Below are 20,364 nucleotides of genomic sequence, written 5' to 3'. Positions count from 1 at the left end.
ACTACCAATTTCTGAAAAGTGCTGTGTAGATTTATGATGGTATGACCTGATGACTTTTCTACACAGTTCTTTTGGAATTATATTATTGTTTTGTATTTTATTTCATCATGTATTCTGTATTTTATTTCATCACGTATTCTGTATTTTTTCCATCATGTATTCTGTATTTTATTTCATCATGTATTCTGTATTTTTTTCATCATGTATTCTGTATTTTATTTCATCACGTATTCTGTATTTTTTTCATCATGTATTCTGTATTTTATTTCATCATGTATTCTGTATTTTTTTCATCATGTATTCTGTATTTTATTTCATCACGTATTCTGTATTTTTTCCATCATGTATTCTGTATTTTATTTCATCATGTATTCTGTATTTTTTTCATCATGTATTCTGTATTTTATTTCATCATGTATTCTGTATTTGTCACGTTCGTCAGTGATCTGTCTTCGTGCTCTATGTTGCTCTAGTTCCTGCCTTCTCCTGGCCTGTGTTTTTCCCTTGCAGTCACACCTTGAGCGGGCTGGAGGCGGGGACGCTGGGCACACCTGTAACTGATTACTCGCCATCCATTTAAGCTGACTGCTTACAGCTGGACTCTGCTGGTTCTTTGGCTCTGACAACCGCTACCTGTCCCAACGTGGACTCCTACCACGCTACCAGTCATCGCCTAGCTTCTACTTTTAACCAGGCTAGCCCAGCTGTTACCCAGCTACCCAGCCAGCTCCTGCTATTGTGTTTCTTGGACTATTTTCATGGTGACTCCTCGTTCTGCCTTTTTTCTGCACCATCGCTTTCTGTTATTTTGGAATTTTGCCTGCACACTTGCATTAAAGCGTTGAACTACATCTAAAGCTCCCTGCCTCTGCTTCTGGGGTCCCAACCCCATCTCCACTCGTCACAGTATTTTTTTCATCATGTATTCTGTATTTTATTTCATCATGTATTCTGTGTTTTTTCTTGAAGATGTATTCTGTATTTTAATTCATCATGTATTCTGTGTTTTTTCTTGAAGATGTATTCTGTATTTTTATTCAAGATGTAATCTGTAATAAACCTTATATGCACATATGCTATATCAATAAATCCTTCTTCTTTTGTTTGTGTATACATCTTCATGTCTGTGAATAAAATAAGTGGTCTCGGTTATTTAGCTGGTCAGTTTACATAAACAACAGATGCGTAACATGGAAGAAGTGTATTTCGATCATCGCTTCCAACTTCCATTCACAGCCCTCCTTGTTGGGGCTAGTGGTAGTGGTAAGTCCCTCTTTGTAAAACATATACTCCAAAATATGAAGGATACAGGATCTAGAGTTCCTGATCAATGATGAATTGGCTAGAGATGTGAAGATTAAATTTATTGAAGGAATCCCTGACTCTTTGACGGATGAAAATATGTTTCCATCAAATCAGCACAGTCTTTTAGTTGTTGATGATTGCATGGATGTTGGGGCCAATCATGATGAATTAATGAAGGCATTTACAATGTACAGACATCATCAAAAATTATCTGTAATCTTTCTAGTTCAAAACTTGTTTCATCAAGGAAAACATAGCAGAACTATCAGTTTAAACACTAATTATATGGTCCTTTTTTAAATCCCCTCGCGATAAACTGCAGATTAGAATTCTGGCTCAGCAAATGTTCCCCGGACGAAGAGAATATTTTCTTCAGCGTTTTAATGACGCGACTAAAGACCCCTACTCATGTTTAATCGTAGACTTGAGACCCGACTGTCCAGAACATTTCCGGCTGAGAAGCGGCATACTTCCAGGCGAGTGGCCCGTAGTCTATCAGTATAAAAAGTGATTTAAAACATGTCAAAGCGGATTAAAAGAAACCTGCCCATTTTAAAAGCCCTGCTCACTCTAAAACCAAAAGAGAGACGGGGTCTTCTAAGCCATGCATCGCAAGATCTCATCCAGTCACTCTGTGAGATCGCATGGAATGTTTTGAAGGGGAACATCCCACTATCCTCTGAGCAGTACAGTAGGTTAAAAAAGCAGAAAAAAATCATCAAACTTTTTGCTAACCATAAAACTGGCATAAAACATAAGCGTAAAGTGCTGACACAGTCCGGTGGTTTCCTTGGAGCCGCAATCCCACTCCTAACCAGTTTGTTTACTGGTGGGCGATAGACAAAGACCGCTATCATGGCGTCATTTAGTAAAATGTACATGATTTCCCCCCATCAACTAGAGACTTGAACACAGAAGAAGACTCCTGCAGAAAGCATCAGCGATAAAGCTCAGCACGTTTTGGAAGAGAAAATGGAACGTTTGCTAAAACAACCTGGTCCCTCATACACTAAGTCACAACATTATAAGGATCTACTTGAAAAATATCTAGCCTTGCTCAGAAAGGAGGAGAGTCGAGGCCGTGAAATACTTTTGAAACTACCAACTACATCCACAGAGAAAGCAACTGAAGATGCAGATGGCTATGTCAAGGTTGAAGAGGAAGAACGTCCTGACAACATTGAAAAAGAGATTTTAGACAACATACAGTAGGACCACGCAATCGCAAAAATGCGGCATATTCTGCAGAAGCTTCGTAATTCGGACCTTCTAAGATGGAACCGTTCAGGCGAGATAATTGTGGGGAACAACCTCATTAAAAGGATCTCATATTTTTGATTTAATGAAAACTCTAACAAACCGTCGGTTCCATGCACGGACTGCACCTCGCGGCTGGGATATATTTTTAAAAACAATTTCTGAATTTAATATCCCAATCACAGCTGTTACGCACGGGAGCGATTACGGATGAAACCTCCAAAACCACGAGTGAACCCCAACCTCTATGGAGGATTAAAAGTGCCAAAATTAAATAAATAAATACATCAGTAGATAATTAATGAAATATGTCATTAATTAATGAAATATGTAATTAAAATTGGAATGAAATAAATTTTAATTAATTTATTTAATTCCAATTTGAATACATCATTAGATAATTAATTAAATGTCATTAATTATTGAAATATGTAATTAAAATTGGAATTAAATAAATTTTAATTAATTAATGACATATTTAATTAATTATCTAATGATGTATTTATTTATTTAATTTTGGCACTTTTAGTCCGGTGCAGTGGCTCATGAATTTATTTTATCTGTCAACCTCGCCCATCAAAGTCGGTGGGCAGATCCTAACACCTGATTGGTTACCCTGCACATCAAGTCAAGGCAAATCGATTCCAGATAATGGATTGATGCAGAGCTTGTGAACACATTCTGATACACTGAGTGGCGCTATTCACCTTTACGTTGGTTTGGATACTCTATCAAACAAAACTTTATTGACAACTCGGTCCTCTAGCCCCAATGATGATACATCGCTTGAGGCGCAGGTCAAAATGTCAAAAACCTGCCCAGAGCTGCTGAGAGAAGCAGCGAAGAAGAAGCTCTGAGCAGAACTCCTCCGGCTCCGGCTGCTCCATCACGTAACGTTACACCTGTCCAAGGTAAGCTAAATAATTTAATGTTAGCCAGGTGTGCTACTAATCAATGACTCAGGACACAGGTGGAGGTTAATTTAGAACAATTTGGAGTTGGATCGAAAGTGTATTTGCGGTAGGCTCATTACTGTGTACATGTTCAATGTAGCTAAATGGTGGAAGCATAAAACTAGTTCGCTAATCGGTAAATAGTGTTAGCTGGCAGTAACATGCCAAGATAGAAGTTGAGGCTGTTTGAGCTGATTGGTGATCATTGATGCCGCATCACTGGCTTTCTAAGGATGTTCATTGAAACGGGTATTAACACCTTATTTGAAAAATGTATTGCTCTCTTTACAAATGCTTCAATGTCTCATGGATAGATATGATCAATTAAAGTTTAACTAAATGTTGTCTTGAATCCATTTTATGACTTTTAGCTTCATCAGGTACACTGGCCCTGCTGCTGACATTCTGGGTTGGCTGGGAGAAGCTTCCTCCTGAACTGAAAGTGGAGATCTCTGGGGGAACCCTTCCTACGTCCGCCACATGCTTTGAAACACTAAAGCTGCCAGCTCATTTCAAAGCCTACATGGACTTCAAGGAAGCACTTGTCTCTGCCATAAGTAGTGCACAGACTGGATTTGGACTTGTTTAAGTTTTCAGACAGATGTCATTGAATGCACTGTTCAGTAGGTCAGGTCAATTGAAAACATGAAACATACTGTGCAGTAGTTGAGAAATTCATAATATTTTTTCCACTTACTGAAACCAAACAGTTCTGCATGTTCAGCTTTCAGTGTTAACAGAACAGCATTCATGTTATTCATTCTGTGGCCAATAATGAGACAGGAAGAAAAGGAGTGGAGCTATGCATAAAGTGCATTTACAAGATCTTAACAATGATTATGGTAGAGCTTCAAAGTAAAACAGCTTTTTATACCCCTTTTTTTAAGGAAAGCAAACTTTTTTAGTTTATGCTTGCTTGTTTTGAGATGCTAAATAAAAGCATGGGTTGGACATCAGTCTGCTATGATTCTTGATAAAACTTGCAGTCTCTACATATGATCTAAGTGCATCAGTTACAGAAACTCCTGGAGCTGGCAAAATGGCAACCTCTTCCAGCGAGAGCTCACGGGCCAGCTGAACCTCGGGGACTGACAGTGCCTCCATGAAGACTGTGAGGTCCGTTCCAGTCAATCCCATAGTCTTCATAAACCTGAATGGAGGACAAGCATGATCAATCTTGTACTTGAAACTAGTCTTACACATCATTACACAATTTTTTTTTATAAAACTGAATAGGCAACATTTAATTTCTCATCAACTTGGTGACCAAAAATAACAGTCTTAAATTAGTAGTTATGCAGAGTATACACAATAGAAACTACAGCTCAGAGGTTGATCTTTGAAAGCTTTAACCTCTGAAGTAAAATATTTTCTCCAATAATTCCTTTGGAGGAACAGACATTTAAAAAGTGTTAAAAGCTGATCTTTCTTTAACCTCAGTAGGATCCTCCATAGGGCCTTGCTCTCTGTATCTTCTCCAGAGTTGCTGTGGTGACTGATTCCTTTCAGTTCTAAGACCAGGAAAGTTCCAAGCATCCCTGAGAAAGTCAAGGCTTTGCTGGATTAGTGGAAGGAAGCTCCGGTGCAGTGCAAAAAGATGGACTTCATTGTCTGGATTCAGTGTTCCCTGATCTTCCAATGAAGTGAAGATCTGATAGAAGAGGTCCAGGGCATGTTCATACACATCTCTCCACATCCTTTCTATTCTGTGTTTAGGAAAAAAAATGACAAGGTGATCATTTGTGTGACATATGCGAAAGAAGTACATTCAACTGGTATGCCGCTTGTGTGAGCCTAGTTGCCAAACATATTTATTTACCGTTGATTGTGGACACTTCTGCCTGTGATGTGCGAATTCCTACCTCTGCTCCCGATCATGAATTCTGCTACATCTGCATTCTCGCCACCTTTATCAGACCGTACCCTTGATGGCAGCCCATACTGCTCAACAGCAGCGATAAAGCTCTGTAAGTCAGTACGAGCTCTGTTATTGCCAGCCACAGTCAGGTAGACGACTAAACGACTGAATCCATCCACCCCACCATGGACAACAAATCTCCACCTGTCAGGCAATTGTGAACACAAAAAGGTACAACTTTATTGTAAAACAATTCTAATGGCATCTATAAAAAGAGGCATTATTTATCTGCTAGTATCACTGACCTGATGAGCTTATGATTGCCATCTATATGCCATAAAGAGTTTGGGCCAGGAGCAGAATACTGCCGTCGTCTTAATACACGCAGTCTTAGACGCCTCATGTAGACTCCCTCTGCATCAACTCTGCGTAAAGACTCTTGCAGTCTTGAGACTGAGGGGAGGAAAATAAAATAAATAACCATAAACTCAATGCCAACTTCATTAGAAACACCTGTTCAATATACTTGACCAGTACTGGAACAACAAAGTACCACTGTGATTGCCTAGTGTGTGTGCTGCATTGCCTAGCAACAGACTAGGGGAACCGTTTTTTTTCGGCGGAGCTATATAGCCTAACATAATTTATTTTATCACCCTCTATTAACATTTCCTTACTCAGCACTGCTAAAAGCTGTGGTTGAACTTACAGTAAGTATAAAAGCAATATCACACGAGAGGTAGTGATGTTGTACTGTATATCGTTAAATATTGCCCATATTATACTCACTTGGAACACGCACACCTCGTGCATTCAGATGACCACGCATTAGCTTGTAGCCGGTGTTTGGATGTCTTCTGTGGACCTCACTTACAATACGGTCCAACTCATCATTCACAGCTGAATGCAGGTCTGTCTTTCTGCACAAACAAAAAACATTAACATCGAGTGATTCACTAAATGTAATATCCTTTCGGAGTGGATGAGACTGGCAATTCATAAACTGAAAACTCATGAATTTAATGTAAATACCTTAAACTGTATTGTTGTCCTCTTTGACACTCCGAGCATCGCTGCAATTTGACAGGCTGGTAATCCACAATGAACGTGATGTTCCAGAGCGGCCCTCGGTATGTCAAATGCCAAACGCCCTGGTCCCTGTGTGTGCTCCTGTTGCACCCTGGTACCAGTAAAGCGGTGAAGTACTTCTTCTAAATTTGCAGTCACTCTACGGTCAACATCTTGGTCAGAAAGTGCGGAAATAACTCCAACAACTTCAATAAGTTCCTCTGCTTTACACGCTACATGCTCGGGGTCAGCAGGTCCTGCTTCCACGTACTCTGCAAGGTCTAAGACATCTCTCACCAACTCTGTAGAAAGTTCACGGACATCCTCCATCAACACAGCCGCCATGTTTCTACTTTCGGTTTCACGGCAGACCAAAGCAGTGGATAAGACAAGATTCGCGTTAGCCCTGCCCACCGAATTTGATGGGCGAGGTTGACAGATAAAATAAATTCATGAGCCACTACACCGGATTAAAAGTGCCAAAATTAAATAAATAAATATATCATTAAATAATTAATTTAATATGTCATTAATTAATTTAAATGTATTTAATTCCAATTTTAATTAATTAATGACATATTTCATTAATTAATGACATATTTAATTAATTATCTAATGATGTATTTATTTATTTAATTTGGCACTTTCAATCCCCCAATAAACCTCAGATACGACGGAGTAAGAAAAAACGTGGGGGGAAAAAATCAGGGATGATGTCGCCGTTAGACAGACAGAGATTATGACAGCCCTAATCTCTTTAATCAACTGTATACTCCTACAGCGTCTGATTGGCGGTTGTCTACACCGATCCCCTCCAACTGGTTAGATTTCACTCGATACAAATGAATTCATGCAGACTGTATGTTTTTTTTTACCAATAAAAATTTATTGCAAATGGTACATTGGAGTAAGAGCATTTATTCAGAACAAATATAACACTCATTAAATAGTTTTAAAGAGCATGCTTTCTGATTACAGGTTTTAGCTGTCTTCACATGTGAAATACATTTAACATTTTTCTTGACAAACTTGGTGACAAGAGCATCATTCTTTTTTAAATTATCAGAATACAGCCTCATTACTTCTTGAAAAGAGAGTCCTTTAAAGCGTTGACAGAGGAAAAATATAACGTGGGCGCCACAAGTTGAAGAGTTGTCATCTTGTACTTGGAGTTTGTTGTAGCGTATTTCATGAGAATTTCTCGTGAGGAAAGTTATAAAACTTTCAGGATAAAATATAAAATCCGGTTCATAGCCATAGCTGTCAAAGAAGCATGATTTGTTATGTTCAGCTTCAATAATCATACCCACCCAGTGTTCACCCTCACGGGTTTGGTCATGGGTGTTAACGACGAGATAGCACGGTCGTTTATCAATCTTAGTTGGCAGTAAATCACTAGACCAAACCCCTCCAAACGAGTCGCCCAAGATCGGTCTCAGAATAGAATCTATTTGATGGTTGTTCATTTCTCCAGTTTTCGTAGTCGATCAGAACCTGACGCTTCGAGTTTATCTCTATGACACTGTCGTACCAGGCGTACACAATCAATGTCATAGTTCTTGGTAACGCCACTCTGAATCTTAAATCCAAACGGCATGTTCCATGTACAGCAGGAGAGAGAGCTTCAGCGTCCATTTCATCGTCTCTTGACAGATTGAACAGAAACAGTGAGTAACCGTTTTCAAAGCTTTCACGATCAATGCAGAGTGGAGCGTCTCTCATGTGTCTGTTTGTTCCCAGATAAAGAGTGTAAAATTTACGAACACTCTGATGCGTGTTAAAGTCGGGCTGGTAAGGTTCCGCCGGGATAAAACGTGAATTTACACTGAGAGAGAGGTATTCAAGATTTGCATGTTGAAACTTAAATGGGTTCAGATCCGACAAATGCTCTGTGGTCGACAATTCCAACGACTATATATTTTGGAAGTCTACCCAGATACAAGTTGTCCTGTGAACATACACGTGACTGTGCTGGAATGCTAAAATTTTTGACGACAACACGACTTATCGGATAAATTGCGTTGGATTTCATTTAAGCGGCTGAATGTCCTAGCATGACATCCGGTGAGACTTGCACCTTTTTCACAAAAATGCTAGCGCTCAGAATGTTTAAATTGAACTCGTCAGCTGCAGCGGACATCAGTGTAAAAGCACTTTTAGCCTTTACAAGTTTCAATCGCACATCCACATTGTTTAGCAAGAGTCTTTCAGAAAAAAAAATGTCACTGTGCAGGGGACCAATTAACTCGAATGGTCGTGAACCACGAGTGAAGCTTGTATGCTTGACAAGACCTTTGTTCGGGGCACCGGCTGCCGTGTCAATTGAATCTAAATCATCGCCAACGTCTTTGTACCACAGACCTGCCGAAAACTGACTCTCCAATGTTTGTCGTGAAAAGTTGAGGATGGTTTCAATTATAGATCTGTAGTGCTGAGTTTAGATCTAGATAGAAACTCCCGCTTCCAGGTATCAGGAAATCCAACACTTCTTGATCAGCAATAGAGTTCAAAGGATGGATCTCTACATAATTGGTCTGATCTATAGATAGCTGTGTCATCGGAGGGGCAAAGAAGTCGAGCTCTGATTTAGTGCACTCAGACGAGAGGTGATGTGTGAGAGACATGGTTAAAATATATCCCCTCTGCCCCGCTGACTTAACTTTCGGCTGTCTTTTCGATGAGGTTCTACGTTTCTTTTTAGGTATACCGTACGATAACGCTGTTAGAGCTCTTTTTCCTCTTCCACGTGCTATTCGTAGTAGTCCCGATCCTTCCTGAGTTTCGTCACGTTGACGTGCACGATTGGCGATATGGCTGGTTACAGCTCCAACAACATCAGATGCCTCTCACAGCAGATTTCAAATGCGGTTTGGCAATATTAGCTCCACGTTTAAGAAGGGGCAAAACGAATCTGAACGCCCTACTCAGCATGGAACCAAATCCCCTGCCGTAAAGAACCGGCGCACCAACGAATCCGTTGAGTGATCCGCCTCCAGCCTAATTCACATAATAATCCACAAATCTTTGGGAATTCATTCTGCGTTATTCTATTGAGTTCAGATCAAGATCTTTGATACCGGTCTAAAGTGCAGTTTGCAGATCGTCTTCCCGTATGTGAATCGAATCGGGGTATTTAAATCTGTTTTTAATTCAATCTGGATATCCTGTATGCGCTGTTTATTGACAGGAACGTAGTGTAAGCGGTTGTAGGAGAAAGTGATCACATCACCGTAAGATCCTTCTTTTTTAACAATTCTTAGAAGGGGAACAACATAGTTTCCGACATGTTGTGCTTCCACAATATTGGTATAGACGAAAAATTATATTGACCGCCGTTAATATCACAGGGATATTTACTCACGGGTTTTTCTTCTGTTTTAATCCATTTATTGGGATCAAAACCCAGCATGTAGGCCAGCACCTCTTCGAACTTGATAGAATATTTAGCACTCCCTGATATAGAAATTCTTTTGTTTATGGAATCGTAACGTAAAATTAGATCAACATCTAATGTCTCAAATAAATCATTCATCTCCCCCAGTATTAGATCAATAGTCTCATAATGTCCCCTAGGAATTTTCAGATAGACTGGAGGGTTCGCCGGGTGTGAATGATCTAATATTCCAAAACCATTATCTCCCCCACGTATATTATTCCATGTATGACAATACATAACCTCAGCTAAAGCGACCTCATATGCTCCTTGTAGTTCTATAGGCTGTGACAATGTTATCGTATAATTTGAGCTGGTATTGTTCGGGAAAATGTCATAACAGGTATTCGACGGTAGTGTCACGTAGAAAGAGTCTCGCCCTTCCATTATGCTGTTTCCTGGTATTTCTTGTTTCTCTTCTTCCTGAGCTCGACGACCTCTTTAGCAGGCAGCCAAGAGTCAAACTGACGAGGCCATCCCTGCCAGCGGACTAAAACCATCTTCTGACCATTTTTAATTTTCCGATCTAAAATTTCTTCTTCGCGGAAAAGACTGTCAGAGCCAATCATCACTTTCTGCAGTTCGGGTTCATAGAATGTTCCATTCAGAATTTCACCTCTTATATCCCTTAATTTATAAACAGGAGGGACTCTGGGGATACGTTCGTTCACTATAAAATATTCATCGGTGAATGACTGTTCATACATTTTATCAAATATCCCACGGTATTTTGAAATCCGTACGTCTTCTTCTTTGAATTTAAATACGACTGGCTTAGTGGTCAGAGATAGTGTCTCATATAAATTTTCAAACACTTGCGAGGTCTTGCTAGGCGTTACCTCCACCGGTTTAATTTTCATACCGCTATGATAACTATTGTTATAGCTATCGAGTAAATCCTGAATTACGTCTATATACCTACGAGTGTTTTTTGAGGTGAAGTAGCGCCACATTTTTCCCTTCAACGTGCGATGAAATCTTTCCACCACTGATGCTTTCAGTTCACTTCCTGTTGCAAAGTGTTGAATGTTGTATTTCTTCATTAGTTTTTCAAAGACTCGATTAAAAAATTCTTTCCCTGAATCCGTTTGAATTTTAGCCGGAATACCACTCTGGTCTAAAATTGAAGCAAAAGCCTTTGCAACTTCAAAGGCTGTCTTGTTTTTCAGTGGTCGTGCATAAGCTTTCTTGGAAAATACGTCTATTACTGTAAGCAGGAATTTAAACCGATCATTGTCTTTAGACAGAGCACTCATATCACAAAGATCGGCTTGAAATTGATACAAAGGGCGAGGAACAAAAACACGATTTCTAGCATAAGTTTTTCGTGCCGTTTTGTGTAAAGTATATGCATCCTGAGCTGACAACCACTCTCGCACTTCATCCCCACTAATTTTTTTTCCCGTCTGCTCTTCTACAGCCTTTTGAAGTCTCTTAACCCCACCATAAGATCCAGCTCTTGCCGGGTCATAATATATACTCTTCAGCATGCGTTCTGTCTTCTTTGAAGTCATGTCTACTAGTGAACAGAAAAGATCATACGACAATGTTTTTGACTTTGACTTTATTGATGATCACACATGATTTCACACATGATTTCGCTTGCGAAATATATCGATACATCATTGATCCGATTAGCAATTGCATGTTTTAAAAGAAAACTGTCAACTGGTTTAGGGGATGGTTTAAAATAATGATTTCCCATTTTGATGAATTATGGGTTCCAAAAACCGAGGAAGCGCTCCAGCAGATCTTCCCTATCGCTGTCGCCTTCTATGTAGGTGCGCCTGATCTCTGCAACTTTCTCCAGAATGTTATCTTCAGGCTTCAGATCGTAAAGAAAAGCCTCCGCTGCTCCTTCCACTTTAGCATCCAGTATGTCTAACCCAAGTAATTCCAGTGTATACTTGAGAGCTGGAAGAAATTCGCATGTCAACAGATTCTCTGTTAACTGATTAAAGTTAGTGTTGAAATATCCAGGTTCTGGAGGGTAGAGACAGGGATGCTGACGTTGAGAAGGGTGATCAACTTCACAGCCGTAACAGTCTTTTTTTATCTGCTTCTGCACCACCACTTGCACGGCGCTAGCCACACAGGCCTTTACAGTGTCTAGAAATACACCACTCACCGCTAACGGAGACTGAGTCGCGGGTGAATCTGGAGGCGTCAGGAGCGCATTGTGTGTTCCTATGCTGAAGACTGTGGCAGACGTTGGCTCTCCGCCGTTGTCATAATCCCCCCAGTATGGGCAGTAGGATGGAGGCCCACATGGTAGCTCGCCATGGCTCTGTCCATTGTCGAGGGATTGGGCAAAACAGCCGGATGCATACACCGATGAGCCTTCTGCTGTCCCTTGTTCAGTCACCTTGTGTGGAGAGCCGGGGGTGGCAATGGATCCTCCAGTGATCTGACCGGGGGTGATGTCCCCCGTCACCGTGCTGGCGTAGGGATCGGTCTGGTAGTCTTGTGCTTCACAGGCCACGACAAGGGTAGAATCACCCTCCTGATAGCCGTGGAAAAGTGGCTTATACATCTCAGCGTGTCCTGAAGATGTCTGAGAAATGTTTGACAGCCAATCGAAAAGCTCTTCATCTCGAATTTCATAGCTGCTGCTGCTGACGTTGTTTTCAGCAAGAGAGGTCACAGTGTTCTCTGAGGAAAAATCAGCCATGATAAAGTAAAGTACTTTCTCTATTTCCACTTCTGTATTTATATTTTAAAAGAGTGGGTGTGTCTGGTAGGCGGAGTCTGGTAGGCGGAGTCTGAGAGGCAGGACTGGGAGGTCTTTGTAGAAGGTGGAGACCAGCATGCGTGATAGAATCACGCGGAATCAGTCTCTAATTCACAAACAGACCCTCTTCCGGCCAATCCATCAGCCTCCAGCTCTGTCAAAAACGGGGTTCAGATTAGAACTACTCTTCCTCTGTTTTCCAACATTGCCTTCAGCCCGAGTGGTTAACCTCTTCTCCAGCAGGTCATGCCTCCGCTTCACACCAACTTGAGTGAAAAACAAACTTACTCCTTTCAAGAGATCACCCAGCTTTGCAAAGTCTTCCACCTTGAACGCAAGGTGAATTGGGAAATCCCGCTCTTTCTCCATCACAGTCCGCGGTCTGACACTATTAGCATCAGAGGGGCCATATCTCACCAGCAGCCAGATGTGTGATCTCGAACAGTCGACGAGAAAAGATCCCTCCTCTTCACGCCGTAGCGAATCCGTTCTCACCGCTACATTTGGCAACATAGTCGTAACTCCTACTTCCCCTTGGTCGTGCACATGCTGCATGTAGTCGATGAAATCTTGAATGGAACTCTTTAGTTTTTCAAATTCAGTAGAATAGATTCTCAGCTGTAACCTCTGGGTCCATATATTCATGACTGTATAGTTCCACAAAGGGAACTACTCCCATACCTCTAAACTCACTAACTACCAGACGTCCCCCGTCAAGATGCACACTCTTTTTCCTGAACACCGCCATTTTACCAGCAGTCACTTATAGTTTGTCTCAAACACTCCTCGCTATATAAGACATCTCATACATTTCCACAAAACGGCCCCTTACATATATACACATCATCAATTACTTTTTGACAGTTAGTTTCCAGCTAATATTTTTATCAATTAAATTTATATGACGTCATTACATTTTGACTAAAGGTAGGTAGTCATTTCTCTTGTAAGTATTATATTGTCCCTCCCTCCCCCACAAGAAAAAACCCTTTATATCCAGTTACTTCGGAAAAAAAGCTATGATTTTCTGCTTATTAAATTGTTTTCTGGCTGTTCGTTATACGTATTTTGATGCAATTACCCCCGTCGCAGCCATTTAGTATATTTCATTTAAACTCACTTTTTGGTCATCTGCTTCATTCACACCAGTTAAGACTCTTAAGAACGGTTGCCTCTGCGTGTGGTCAAATTGTGTTATATAGCCCTTAAATAACCACAAGTTACAAAGTCATTACGCCCACAGACTTCTGCTGCGATCGTTTTGCTAGCATGATTATATGCTAGTATTATATTTCCCATTCACTTTAATTGGTCACTGGTCCGTAAACGGCCATCACTGGATGATCCGGACCGAGGCCCACCATTTGGTGATGGTGATAACGAACTGAGTGTGTTTGGGGGTGATGGTTGCAAGTGTCACTAATGCAAATAGAATCCAGATCAGAAGAAGTCATAAGTGAAGTAAGATGTTAAGTAAAAGTGCTGATGTTGCTATTGGAATAAACTCGCAGTACAGAACAATTTCAGTGTTTTTTTTTTTAACTTTGGGTCACTGCTTTGATTCCAGCTGTCTCCAACATGCTTTCTTTTGTTAATATTTAACTGATCCATTGACTTTCTTGTGACAGACAATTGTGATCTTGGTGACGTGTTGGTGCCCTCATATCCTGTACATCACTGTGAAGAGGATGGTTGATAACAGGTCCTCATTTTTCACTTATGGTTTGTTCTGCTCATTCTACTTGCACTAGTGACAATTGCAACCACACCCCCAAATACCATACACACCGAGTTCATTAGGTATCACAGAGTGTCGCTATGAACATTAGTAGAATTAAAAGTGTCCTGGCGGCTTTAAACTGAGCCAACAGTGCCCCCTGCTGTCGTGGTGTGCAAATGACATGCTATTTCTCAGTTTACTCAGTTTACTGGCCTTCATTCGTGTGTAAATCAGAGTGCATTTGTGTGTGGAACTGCAAGGCGGCAGATTAAAGACAATAATAATGACAGCTGCAGCATTGTTTTTTATACATGAAGGATATTTTTTGTATATTTGAAGGACATTTTTTTGTTCACTTGAAGGATTTTTTTGTAATTTTTTGCAATAGAAGAAATACAGTATGTTCCTTTGTGTAAAGGATGCTGTATTTGTTTCTGAAGCAGGATGTATTTGTTTGATGGGTACGTTTCGTATTCACAAAACAAAATGCATTATTTTGTGAATTATGTTTTGTATTAGCAAACCACACTGAGTTTGTTTCTGAATAGTTGGGCGTGAGTAAAACATGTGTGGTGTGTGTGTGTGAAGTTTTGGCATGATTTTAACACCATACATACGCCAATGTAAAAAAAAAAAGAAAGAAAAAAAAATTCCATCCAGACGATGTATGCATGTCCACATAAAAACACATTCACTGACTTTCATACACATTTTGTCCGAGCAACCGCCGCTGCCTGGCGCACGTGGGGATAAAAAGGTGTGTAGGCTGCTTACTTATCTATTTTTCAGTGCTAATGTGACATTTTCTCAAAATCTGACCACATAACTACTATTTTTTGAGCCTGGATAATTAGGGTATGTCCTGTCATGTACGCAACTTCAAACGATCATCAATGTGTGTGCACTGATGATGCATGTGAGTGTGCTTCATTCATTAACAAATTATGTTGGTTAAAAAGGACAAGCAAGGCTTTAATACTTTCTATTTGACGTTGTCAGGAGTGGGTGGCTAGTGTTGTTCAGTCCGCGACCTAAAGTTGGCTTTGAGTTTTGGCCCCCAGTGCGATGAGTTTGATAGACCTGGACTAGTACGCCCTAAATAGCTGGCAACACAAGTGAGTACCAGTTGTGCCTTGCCAAGAGTCAAGCTGCATGAGTGCTGCTGGCACTGAGGAGCTGTAGTTCATAAAAGGGTCTTGAGTCCTACTCCTCATGGATTGATGCACTGCTACTACCATGTTGTATTAGTGAGATGTATACCCACTTACTGTACATGAGGCTGAAGGCATCCCCATCCAGTGTATTGCCACCTCTGGATTCTCTGGAAATGATGCCAGCAGGATCAATTCCCTTTTTCTGTGCCACTTTGTTGATGATGGGCTTGACCTTGTTCATTCCGGCCAGGTCCGCTTGTGCCACGGTGTGAGACACAGCCACACCTTTAAAGAGACACAACACAGAGTGTTATGTTTGAGCACTGTTTTTTTTTCTTTTTGTTTGGTTTCCACAGGAAGCAGCTGATTGGTCCCTCCCTTTCTGGAGCCTATAAATGAGCGCAGGTGTGCTCTGCTCCTCTCTACACCCTCCGCTCTCTCCTTCTGCCTTCATCTGTGGCAGGCTCGTTCCCACCTGGTCATGCTCCAGGGCCACTCAGCTGCTTTGTGCTGGCTGCTGGTGCAACGCTGAGCAGCAGGCTGGGTTTTGTGTTTTCGATTAGTTTTTACTTTTTGTTTGTCCTGGGGGGAGTATTCTGCTACATGAGTTTAGTGAGTTAGCGAGCTGTGTTGCGACCAGGTTACGTCCGGGCTTTCAGCTTAAAAAAAGCAATGAAAGTGCCACTGTAACTAATTAAGAGATGGTGTCACTATTTATTGAGAACCTCTGAGGTTCCCTAGGGGACACGGAGAAGAAAAAAAAAAAAAGAGCACACAAAACACTGGCATCTAGTGGTCACAATGATGCAGCATTTTTTTAATACATTGCAGTTGACCTTTTGCATATTTGCGGTTTCGCTGCTTTTTTTTAATGAACGCTGTTACAGGCCGAGCCTGGCCCTTCAAGAAGTGCATTGCGGGAAGTTGAGTGTCTATCTCTTCCCTCTCTCGTCTGTCTGCACCGCCCATTGGTTTCTGCGTCCCGACTGGCTGTAGACCATTGTCAATCAAGCTCCTTCATGGCGTCCTCCCACGTCTCCTGTGTCATCGCTAGCTTGCTTGCTCACTAACTTGTAAATGAATCTTCTGTTCGTCTGCAGCATTATGTTTTAACAAGGATACAAAAACACTACCAGTAAAGAGGAACGCCACCAGGACGAAAAGGCACGGTCAGAGGAGTGAAATATACGTGAGTGACTTAGTAATTTCTTGTGTTGATCATTAAAATTCAAAAATGAAGTTGTCTATATCGCTGATTTCACTTATTGCGGGCCATTTTGGTTATCTATCCCCCGCGATAAACGAGGGAACTGTCACAGGAGGTCGAGGCCAATGTATAGGATCCCAGAATGCAGAGGCAAGTCAGTCCGTGAAACAAAAGCTGTCCCAGGCAGTGTGCTGCAACAGAGTACAGATAGGTGGCAGCACAGCAGCACTACACATCATGAAAGGAACACTGTATTTCATGAAAATACAACATGAAAAAAGAAAGTTGTTGCTCCAGCGTATTTATTTTTTAATTGGATAAGTGTTAATATGTCAAAGTTGTGCAATGTTAAATGAAAAGACTAGTAGCGTATAGTTAGTATAATAATCAGTGTTAACTTGCGCATTCACACGCTGCATGCTGGCAGCTGGCCTGGGTTGGTTGAGCCACTTTCGCAGAATACCCCCCTGGTGTGACCGGCTGTCCTGTTTTCGGTTTTGTTTTGGTTTACGGCAAGGGTGGCCATTACGTCGATGGCGAGCTACCGGTAGATCGCCAAGGTAGCTTGGGTCGATCGCGTAAACGTCACTTTGCAGTTGTCATGTAACATCAGTCAGCTGACATTAAGCTCCCATCCTGATTTGCGCTTGCTCCCCCGCAGCGTTTCAAGCTACACACGAAGATGCAACTTTCATCTTTATTATTGTGATTATGGATGAACTAACTCAGCGGTAAGATGTCTATATCTATAACAAAAGTTATCTGTTCACTTGTAACAGCTAGTTACATAGAAAACAAGTGTATTGTTTACTGGCTTTGCTTGGCGTCATGAACTCTACTACAGAAATCAGTGTTTTCTACATGTTTGCTTCTTAAACTATTATTTCATGACGAAATGAAAAATGTGCCCATTGGTGAAACCTTTTCAATACGTTGCCTTGACTTCGGCTGCATTGTCTTTTGCATAATCATTTTAAATTCTTGTATATGACTAATGTTTGATAGCAAATGCTAACTGGATGTAATACATGAAGTGTGTGCCCTAATGAACGTTACATAGCTAATTTGACTGACATATTACCAGTATTCAGGTTATGTACACAACTATTTAGGAGTTATGGGTTCATTTCTTTTTTTTTTTTTAGCTTATGCATCAAACTTTGGTGACTTGTTTTTCCCACCGCTCGTGTCCTCATTAAATATGTTATGTCCCCCTGGGTCGTAACACAGAGGCACATGGCAGTGATGGCACAAGTGTGTCCACAGTCCTCAGATGGCAAGCGGGCAAGATTACCCTCAAATTGTCCTGCCTAGATGTTTGCGTTCCTGCACCACTTGTTTTAACCTTCATGATGTTCCCGTCTAAAGAAAAAAACGGCTTCATTAGACTATTTGCCATCAAAACGGATGCACCCACCACAAAAAAGTAGCACTCCCTATTGTCCTTGGTCTTCTTGTACGCGACTGTCCACCTGTAGCAGGAAACAACCGGCTCTAGTTTTTAAAGTTGAACACAGTCATAAAAAAACTCATGAGAAGAAGTTTGGAAGAAGGAAAACTCAGTGTGATGATTCAGTTTGAACGTCCCTTAAAAAGTGCAATGTTTTATTTAGTCCTAGCCCATCTATCAGGCTCAACAACTGTTTGGACTACTGTTGTACATCGATAAATATTTACAACAATGAAAACATGCATAAAATGTTGCTAAAATGTGAATATTTGTGCGTATATAGTAATTCTCAATCAAACCTGTCAATAGTATATTAGTCCTGTACAGCAGTGGTCCACATCCTTTTTGGACCCACGGCCTGGCTCGTGTTCCCACAAATCTCCGCGGACCGGTGTGGTGGTGGCGGTGGGGGTCGTATAGCGATGTAATTGATCTCATTTAGTATGTATTGTGTAAAACTAAGACAGGAACAACATCAAATTAAAAGCACAAAGTGAATACAGACCCACCATCCACCACTGTAAGCTTGGAGTTTGTTTTTCAGAGAGAAGATTATAGCGCCGCTGCTTGATGTGTGTGCAACAGGCAGCGTGCTAGCATGAATTAACTTGAAGCTGTGCACACAACAAATATACACATTAGCACTCAATAATGTCATCAAACTTTACCTTTATGCATTCCCACAGAGTATCAGCATTTGGGAGCAAATATGAAGTGGAAAAAAACGATAAAAATACAGTATAGTTGACAATCTGTGCAGAGTGGGAGAAGGCTAGCGCACGTACAATGGTGCGTTCAAGGACTGTCAAACAAAGTGGGACACTCGCAACAATCAACATAAACATGCAAAAACTTCAAACTATATTATTTTTAAAATAAAATAATGGCCCATATTTCCAAAATTTATATGCATTTACTTAATTGTATTTAGTTATTAACAAAAGTATTTTTTTGTGTGTATTTTTTTTATCATTGCGCCTGAAAGGTTTCCTCAGGCCCGGTGGTTAGGGACCCCTGTTGTACAGTAAATGTATTAGTCCTAGTCTGTTATATGAATCACCAGTAATTAAAACATGTCCATTTTTTAAAAAGTATTAATTACATGTGATTTGGAATGGGAGGAATGGATTCCATTAAATACCAGCAAATCATGGAGGCAAATATTAAAAAAGTGAACGGCTTCTACAACAGGATAATGATGCTAAACATATCTTCACCATGGACTACCTCAAAGAAATGCAAGCTGAAGGTTTGGGAATGCCTTCACAGTCGCCAGACTTAAACATCATTGAAAATCTGTGGCTAAAGCGACCCAAGAATATTGCAGAACTGGAAGTCTTTTGCGGCGGAATGGGGGAAATCCCAAATAACAGAATCCAGAGGCTTGTACTTGGTTGTAAAAAGTGTTTACAAGCTGTGACATCTGCCAGAGGCTGTTTTATGGGCGCCACAAACGGGAGGCAACAAATGACTGCGATTGGCGAAATTCGTACGAAACCATGCACACGGGAGGCGACAAGCGATTTTGACCAGCTACACAGGTGAGCGACGAAGTCACACCCAAAGCGAATTGTCCGAGTCTCCCACGCTTTGATTGGCTGTCTGATGTGGAGGGAATTTCGGGGTATCAAAGTAGTTCAGAGGAGGAAAAGTGAGGACTCATGCTAGTACCGGATCTTGCTAGTATTGAAGATAAACTTACATAAATGTCAGTGTAAAATGAGTGTAAACTTACCAGACATGTTTACTACGGCGCCAACGAGTTCCCGAGCCGCTGCTTTTTTTCTTTATATCTCTATTCTTTCTTTGGAAATGTCAAAAAGTCAGCTCCAGGAAATCTGACACGGCAAGTACAGCGTACTGATTAGCCTCCTGTCCTCTCATTGGTCGATGAATGAAACTCCCGCTGATTGGTCCTCGTCTGGGCGACAGCGACGAAAAGATGACTCGACTTTTGTCCATGCCAAAATGATTTTATTTTTCCTAACTTTGTTCAGTTTATAAAATAAAATGTAACTACGCATTAATGTTTCCTGATATTGTCCTTTTTCCCCCGATATACCAGAGAGACTATAAATATGAATATTATCTTTTTAATATATAAAATATACTGTTTTTAAAGGGGTGCCCTGACTTTCGCACTCAACTGTATAATCTTCCATCTTGGAGGTCAAATTAACGTGTTCAATGAGCAGAGCATAAAATATATTTAATGGATATGACTTGCT

General features: G+C 40.8%; 1 protein-coding gene across 2 annotated transcripts; it reads right to left on the bottom strand.

Moving 5' to 3' along the window:
• Nucleotides 1–3,086: 3,086 nt before the first annotated feature.
• Nucleotides 3,087–5,813, bottom strand: LOC129168334 (uncharacterized). Of its 2 annotated transcripts, none has more exons than XR_008566251.1 (4): nt 5,679–5,813; nt 5,378–5,577; nt 4,951–5,221; nt 3,087–4,665 (listed from the first exon to the last, which is right to left on the bottom strand). XR_008566251.1 is itself a non-coding variant. In XM_054753521.1 (4 exons), exons 1-4 carry the CDS (start codon nt 5,774–5,776, stop codon nt 4,579–4,581), a joined length of 699 nt encoding a protein of 232 aa, XP_054609496.1. In that variant the 5' UTR covers nt 5,777–5,807; the 3' UTR covers nt 3,087–4,578. The 2 variants fall into 2 exon arrangements, 1 of the variants encoding a protein (XP_054609496.1); XM_054753521.1 differs by having other exon boundaries at nt 5,335–5,577; nt 5,679–5,807.
• Nucleotides 5,814–20,364: the final 14,551 nt, after the last annotated feature.

This window comes from Dunckerocampus dactyliophorus, chromosome 1 (assembly GCF_027744805.1).
Source record: "Dunckerocampus dactyliophorus isolate RoL2022-P2 chromosome 1, RoL_Ddac_1.1, whole genome shotgun sequence".
Lineage (NCBI taxonomy): Eukaryota > Metazoa > Chordata > Actinopteri > Syngnathiformes > Syngnathidae > Dunckerocampus > Dunckerocampus dactyliophorus.
Note: the sequence above shows the minus strand (reverse complement) of the source record. Positions and strands in the feature narration are given on the sequence as shown.